Source organism: Alosa sapidissima, chromosome 2 (genome assembly GCF_018492685.1).
Source record: "Alosa sapidissima isolate fAloSap1 chromosome 2, fAloSap1.pri, whole genome shotgun sequence".
Lineage (NCBI taxonomy): Eukaryota > Metazoa > Chordata > Actinopteri > Clupeiformes > Clupeidae > Alosa > Alosa sapidissima.
The window spans coordinates 14,635,181-14,643,689 of record NC_055958.1 but is presented as its reverse complement, the minus strand read 5'-3'; the positions used below and the strand labels follow the sequence as shown (position 1 = coordinate 14,643,689).

General features: G+C 38.7%; 1 protein-coding gene across 1 annotated transcript in view; it reads left to right on the top strand.

The window, feature by feature from the left end:
• The first annotated feature begins 337 nt into the window (after positions 1–337).
• The window catches only part of uxs1 (UDP-glucuronate decarboxylase 1), a 71,852-nt gene continuing 63,680 nt past the window's right edge, over positions 338–8,509 (top strand). The window contains exon 1 of the mRNA XM_042076176.1: positions 338–1,277. Coding sequence (XP_041932110.1) covers positions 1,187–1,277 — 91 coding nt within the window. The 5' untranslated portion in view covers positions 338–1,186. The remainder of the gene's footprint in view (positions 1,278–8,509) is intronic.

Sequence of the window (8,509 nt, the reverse complement as noted above, 5' to 3'; positions counted from 1 at the left end):
TATTAGCAAGGGCAATGATGTTGTCCAGTGGAAATTCACAGCATTACCACATAGTGCAAGCTCTGTTCTGCTTTCCCAAAGAGGAATGAATGACTGTCTGTTCTAATGGTTAACGTATCTGGTATTGATTAACGTAGTCTTAACAGATTGGCTTCAGGATAAAGTGTTTTATTGACCCCCCCCCCCCCCCCCCCTTTCATTTTTATTAGAGTTTAAGCAACTCTTAAAACATCATTAATCATCATCTTAAAATATCATTATCAAACATCATTAATTTACTTTCTGAGTAGCCTAGGTTATGGATCGGATTTTTCTGCAATCGCGGCAGGCTTCTCAGTCGATACAAGATATACTCGCTTTTGTTTTCTATTGAGGGGAATGGAACTCGGTCGAGTCTTTGCTTGTATTTTATTTTGTCTTATAGGTGAATGTGACAAAAGCCTAGGGTGAATTTCGCGCAATTATTTTTTTGACGGCCGGTAGCTTATGAAAGACTGAGCATAATGTTGACGATGAACAGGAATGATTGTGCCTGATCATTTTTCAGCTAACGTAAGCTGTTCACGTTAGTTAGCTAGCTAGCTAGCTAGCTAGCTAGGTAACGTTGCCTTTAGAAAGATGACACGCATGACTTGTCCACCGCTGCAGTCTATTAATGCATTCATTTGTTTCTAATGCGCTAAGAGGGTGTTTTTAGCCAATAGGATAACGTTAAACGATAAGCGTTGTTTAGAAGAAAACGGGGACCTGACGTTGAAAACGTATATTTTAGCCCTATTGCTAGCGTTAACTAGCTGAGTTTTGGAATCCACCGGCACTATTGCAACCTCGGCACGTTTGCCTATTCTAAGTTACCCAGCTGACATACACTGCAACTTTTCCTGATGTCTACCTGCAGCTCGTTTGTAACCTAACGTAATGTGTTAATGCGTCAAAGTTAACTTATTCCAATCTTACATTAGCTAATACTGAACTGCCAGATATTATATACTTTGATCGGGCACCTTTAACTTAAGACAGTATCTTTTGATGTGCTGTAGGGATTTCTTTTCTATGTCCACACACAAGCTGATGTTAAAACTCTAAAGTGCCAAAATTACTTCCGAAAGTTGCACATTGATTTGTATTAATGATGTGGCTATAACGGAGCACATGTGCTTCCGGGTTCGATGTTGCTGTTCTGTGGATGATGATGCGGATGACCTGGCTGATATCAGGAATCAATCGACGAATGATGAAGCTCCTTGTCGCCCTTGCCTTGATTGCCTACATTGCCTGTGAGTACAAACATAGCCTCTGATGTAAAGGCTGAAATTTCAAATACCCTGTGTATCATGTTGTGGTTGACCAGCCAACATTTTCTTGATACCCATCTTTAAATAGAACACATCTTGCACACTCCCACCTCCATGTCACGCCAAGCAATTTCTTCTAATACACATTGTTGCTCAGGACAAGGCAAGTTGCAGTCCATCACTGAAATACAATTAAATAAGCAACTTTGTCTAGACTTACTGGGATATGGCAAATTGTGGACATTGTTAAATATGGTTTAGCCTAATCTGAATGACTTTAATGCTACCTTTCATTTTTGGTGCCCAGAAAATATTAGAATATGAGTGTTATAAAAGGTCCTGGGTGTGTAGGTCCTTAGTGTGGCTAATTCTGGATTTCATGAAAATGTGTGTTCCTCTGCATCATCAGGGTAGTCTGAAGTACCTTTCATTCGGGGCTGATGTTTTGATTGACCTATTTCCAGTAACTATTTGGATCTAGCCAAATTAGCCTAACCAGCAGTGATATCAATTAGGCTACATATCAACCAGACTCTAGCATACCTTTAAAGTAGGCTAAAAAACTGCATTGTAGGAACTCTGCTACAATCTTCAGACTAATTACAATATTAGTTAGGAATAGGCCTAATAATAATAAAATGTATTTATATAGCACTTTTCAAGCACAAAGCACAAAGTGCTCTACAGACAAACAAACAAACAAAACAAAGCAAAAAACAAAACAATAGTAATGATAACAATAATAATAATAATAGTAATAATAATGATAAAATAGTAAACTACCAAACTACAAACTATCAAACACAAACTTAACTAAATATATATATATATATATATATAAAAAACAAAATAGGAAAAGTATACAGTATAGTACCCAAGACAAAATAAACAAACATAAATTATAATAATGATAATAAATTAGCAGAGACATGAGTGTGATCATTAACTATTTAAGGAAAGCAATTTTATATAAGTGGGTCTTTAGACTAGATTTGAAAACAGCCACTGATGGTGCAGATTTGATGTTATAAGGGAGGCTGTTCCAAAGCTTGGGTGCTCTAACTGCAAATGATCGCAGTTTACTTTCTGGAACAACTAAAAGTCCCAGGCTGGAGGATCTGAGGGGCCGAGCCGGACAGTAGGTGGTTAATAAATCTTTTAAATAGTCAGGTGCCAAACCATGTATGCTTTATAGGTAATAAGGAGGATTTTATTTTAATACCCACTGTAAGGAAAAAATAGAGAGAGGGAGGGAGAATTACCTCAAGAAAACAGGCTAGTGGTCTCTGGTGCAGTATAAGAAAATTCATTTAGGCTGTTTAGTGCTTGTGAAGTCCATAATAAGACCAAAGCATCATATTTCTTATGTCATGGTGTTAATTAGAAATTAAGTGAGTCAGTTTTAGTGCTTGTCAATAAGAGACAATTTTTACCACAGGAAAATGGCTGCAGACTCTAAACTATTGTAGAAACCAATCACAATGTATCACAGAATCACGGGACTTGTAAGAGTGGTGACCATCAACAACCATGTGTAGAAGAGCAGAGTTTGTATTGGACGGGGCTTGATTGACTGTCATCACAACGTCTGCTCCATCTGATTAGGCTGTTGCCATTTTCCAGAGTAAAGTAAAGTAAAGTCATATAGCCTAAATGGAAAAAAATACCAATATTAAGAATAGACTGAAGTTTAAAAGAATAATAACACTAACCCTAAATATATACAAGCTATTCTGTTAGGTGAATTAATTAGTTAGTTATGCAAGGTTAACAGCATTAAGTAAATTATAAGTATTGTATAAGTGTATATATACTCTTTTGATCCCGTGAGGGAAATTTGGTCTCTGCATTTATCCCAATCCGTGAATTAGTGAAACACACACAGCACGCAGTGAGGTGAAGCAAACACTAATCCCGGCGCAGTGAGCTGCCTGCATCAACAGCGGCGCTCGGGGAGCAGTGAGGGGTTAGGTGCCTTGCTCAAGGGTAACCCTCCGGTTACAGGTCCGAATTAATATAGCAAGGTGCAGATCCAGCAAGTGTCCTGTAGGCCAGATTGAGGGATTTCAATGCTATAGGAAGCCAATGAAGAGTAATAGAGGAGTTACATGTGTCTTCTTTGGCTGATTAAGACTGTAAGGGTCTCACTACACAAGCAGGTCAGCAAAGAATGCATTGCAGTAGTCCAGTTTGGAAAGAACCGTGGCCTGCACAAGAAGTTGTGTAGCATTGTTAGATAATATCTTCGGAAAATTCTATAAGATAAACTGTAAACTTTGACTGTTTTAGTCAACAGCCTTTTGCTGAGGGTTTTTGTCTACCAGTATAATAACCCTAATTTCAACCATTGTAAAAAATGATTAGGCTAACTCAATAAAAGCATATTAGAGTATGATATTAACATATCCCAGTGAAGAACACAAAAGCTCATTATTTGGCCTGTTTTAACAGACACATTATAATCCAGATATTATGGTAGTGTGACAATAGGCTATTTTAGCTCATTTTGGCACAATTAGCTTGTTTGTGTAATGTCAAGTAAACAATTTGAATCATCATATGTGCTAAAAAGGGGAAAAGTTCATTGTTAGTAAACATATTCCAGTAATCAAATTTGAAGGTTTATCTTTCATGTTATGAGGAACATTTCAGTATAGCATATGTGTTGTAGTGGCCCAATACAGTGGAATCTAATTTTAGACAAAATTGTACATACTTTTTTTTTTATTTCCAATAAATAAGCTTAGCTAGGTTGAAGAAGGTACAATGTAAGTGATATTAATAAGTTGAAGTTAATGTAAATTTCCTCTGTTCAGTGTAGCTTGTCTCGATGTGGCTGTCTATATTAACAAATATAACTGTTAGTGTAAGCTATGGCTTGTATGCCCTCTTTTTCAGTAAAGCAACTCAGATTTTCAGAACAACCCAACTGTAGTCATCAATATAATCAGGAAATTGTTAAAGGGACAAGATTTTTTTTAGACCAAAATGATATAGCCTAGCACTCAGATGGCATAATCATGGATGCTACCGAGCTACTTAGTTACACAGAGCTCACTATCCTCAAGGTCTGGATTCTGAATCCCCAGTCACTTTAATTAAATGTTGAAAGTCAGATTTATGACTGTCTCCTTCTTGTGTGTAATTAGCACCGCTCTTAGCAGTCCAAACACTTACATCTGGTGGTGTACCCTGTATTAGTTTCACCCATCTGGTTGTGATATCATTTAAATATACCCAGCCAATTTGAATAGAAAACACAGATATTCACCTGCCAGTTTATTTTGTGGCACATTCTGTTCTGATGTTGCCTGGAAACCAACCCAAAGTTACGTCGCCCATAAAATGTGAGGTGGGGGGTGGGTGTGGGATTCAGTCTGGAGTCCATCCATTGAGAAGTCTGTATGCCCGGTTAAAATGTTTTCGGCCAGTTCAAATAATTTGGGTGGGTTTTATACAATGATGGACAGTATTTGCAACAGTAAAGCAGTCATCCACGTCACTTGAGCACACTAGAGTTTGTTTACATAAAAAAATGCTGCTTTTAGAGAAGTGATATGTTTAGATTCCACTATTGTGTCTGTTAGGGCTATACGAGGTACTGACTGAGCAATAACTTTGAAAGATGAACAGAAAATAGTGATTAAGGCATTTGACCTCAGATTTTGTTGGCAGGGTAAATTAGGGTTGAATTCCGGGCTAGGTTCAAACATGCCCCATAATCAAACTCAAATGGTGTGTTACCAGACTTAGGCTAGTTTAGCTGGTCTTTAGAAATGAAAACAGTGAGCAACCAAGAAAAGCCCACAGAGCTACAGAGTGGAGGTGTTCACAATGACCGCAGCAAGGTTGAAATGAGGAGCTGCTCAGTGACAGTCAATCATGCTGAGAGAGAGAGAGAGAGAGAGAGAGAGAGAGAGAGAGAGAGAGAGAGAGAGAGGGGCAGAGGCAGAGGCAGAGATAGACATCCTCTAGAGGTTTCTGCACAGGCCAATTAGACTGCAGTGTCTTGTTTGGATACAGCTTGAAGCATGTTGCCAATGCTTTGCAAAAGATCAAAGATTGAAGTGGTGTTGAGATCAATAAATTGCCATGGCTGGTGCTTTAAAAATAAATATATATACATATGTATATGAACGCCTGAATCATGTTGATCATCCAAATATACTCAATAAAATTCTCTCCATAGAGGTAAGAAAGGTCTTCAGAAAGGTCTCCTTTTCATGTAGCTTATGCACTGGTGCAGCACGATTCTCTAATTATGTAATTTATCTATTGAATTATTTCAAAGGTACCAGCAATGACATGCAAATCTCAGCTTATTCTCTCTCAGAATGCCATGGCCTTTGGCTAGCAGTGTCCAGGCCCCTCTGTCTTTCCCCAGATAATCCTCTCTGATGTGGGCCGCAACGGTGCCACGTAGCAATACCTACTAATTACAGTGAGTGTTGGGCTTAATTACCAAATGGACCATCACAAGCAGCCAAAGCCGATTGCAGCTTATTTCCGACCATCGATGCCATGGCCCTCATAGGGACCATGGCATCAAACTCTTCCCTCGTGGATTAACAAATCAGACAATGCATTTATCTAAGCAAGTTGTCATGAAACTAGGTGCTAAGGCTAGCAATGAATAGAGCCATGGGTGTTGTCAACCAAGGTGTTACATTTGTGTTGATCCACTGATGTTGCCATCTTGCTGCTTGCTTATCTGTGGGGTGGTAAATCGCTTTTAAAAGCTCCAACTTTTAATCTAGAGTATAGATACACAAGGCTACTTGGCCTAGTTGACGTCAGTCACCAGAGTTTTAGCCTTTGGAGAGCTGAGAACATGCATACACACACACCCACACACACAACCACACATACATTCTGTACAAAGCTGTGCCAGGGTGATAAGGGGATGAAGAATTGGGGCGACATTGAGGAGTGGCATTGCTAGATCCAGCAAACAAAAGATTTTATGTGAGCAAAGGGGTGGTTACGGTTAGATAAAGGGGCATCCCATTCTGTTGGTGGTCCCCATTGCCCCCTTAGGCTTTAAGAATGAGAACATGTTGAGCGGACGACCTTGCTGGTGGACTCCCAAGCCGCTCCAGAGCAAAAGACCAGACATAGATTTTTCTTTTTTTGGTCCCCCATCTATATGTTTTACAAAGACTCTCTGTTATATTTTTGTGTGTCAGAAGTGATATGGAAGATTGGTGAGTTGGAATATCACCTGTCGGTTGTGTTTTGGACATATAAAATAGCTCTGGATAATTTGCAGACCTGCCAACCTGTATGCATTTTGCATAGCAACCACGCATTTTCACATCAAAGTACGTACGCCGGTACGATTTTTTACTTAAAACTACGCAACAACGAGCCGATATCCAACTTCTCCAGAAAGCTCTCTGGAGCATGTGAATTAGAATCCCCCTCAAATCTATTCCATGCGAGGATGAGATACAGAAAGTGAGAATGACAGGCAAAGCATAGTGGCCTCTCATATTTGTTTTTCAGCCAACGTGGGTTACGCTTTTTCACCCCTGACCAGTTTGCATGCCTGCATTAACATTTACAAACATTAGCATTTTGTTTTGCAATAAGCAATATGATTTGTATGTTGCTATTTCCGCTTAGCTTAGCATACAAAGCTAGCTAGCATGCTAGCGGGAATCCCATTTTCTGCCGATGGTTTACTAGCGTGCTAAACTAGCAACACTGAACTGCCCAAGATACACCACACCACACCACTCAACAACAAAATCCGATTGATTGGAACATTTTTTCCCCATGCATATGAACGCACCATAGGTTTCCTTTATGTCTAGCAGCCTATGCCGATTGCTGTGTGCATGTGATTGACATATGTGCAGGGTAGAAATTTGACTGAAATTGTATTAAATCAGGTTGTTTTAACTAATATTAGACTGCAAGATGCAGTTTTGTCCACTACATTTAAGTTCCCTATAGACTAACTTGCCATATTAAAAATTCCCAGTTTATTCCCATTAATTCCCGTTTATTCCTGTTAATTCCCATATATTCCCATGGAAAGTTTTCCAACTTCCAACAAAATTCCTGGAATTTTGCAACCCTATTCAGGGAGTGAAGGCCTTTCCAAGGCCAAATGCAGCCATTTACAATTGAGTCCACTTTTGAGTCTAAAAGTGGACCTAGGCTAAATATTTTGCGCTTCTCATTGATGAGTGTTCAATTTGTTTTTTCTTTGCATCATATAGGTTATTGTTCTTGTTTATTAGCGTGAAAACAAGCGAGAACAAATAAGAGATTGCGCACAACTTTAGTTGGGATAATGTTATCATTGCAGCCTCACAGATGGCAGAAAGACACCATCTGAAAGAAACTGAGTGCATGTGCAATCAGTAATTTGCATTAATCAGCAGGTAATAATTGAATGTATTAAAAAAAAAAGAAATACAAAAAGACAACAAAACATGTAGGCTATTGTGAGTTAAGGGATAGACCGCACACTGACAAGAGCAGATGTCCAGGAGTCTCTATCTACTGTAGCCTATATTCAGGTGAATTAAATATGTAGGCATAACATGAGGGATAGATGTATTTCTTTACAAAAGAAATAACTAATAATAATGGATTGAAAAGAGGTAATAATAGACCAGACATGATTGAATAGAGACCACATATAAGAAAATGGACAGCATATCCACATCAGTCCCTATCAACACAAGTGTTTTTCATAGGTCAGGATTATTGGGCTCTGGAACAGATTTTCAACATTGTAGAGCTGCTGTAAAATATTCAGTTTGCACTCATTGGATCAAATTTAGATAGGTATCCAACATTAAAGATAGGTTGCTATCCAAAATGTATCTTGTGTGCATGGCTACAGTATGTTTGTTTTTGGCTGCATGCATAAAGGCCGACGTGAGCATTTTTGTTCTCGACTCGGGGTGCTATTCAAAAAATTTCTTTGAGGTTGGCAGGTTTGACTTTGTTCACAAATCATGCATTAATGCAACAATAAAAGGCCTGATTTTGAAATCAAATGAATTGGCTGTACTCATTAGAAGAATTGTATAAGTGGTGGTTAGCAAGTCACTCATGGTTTGTGATTGTGTGTGTTGCTTTTTGCAGACAGCATCAGTATGTTTGGTTGTTCAGACCCAATTGGAAATGCCAAAAAGATAAAGTTGCCCTTGGTTTCCTCCAGAGATTATCTACTACATGGAAAGTGCCTTCAGAAC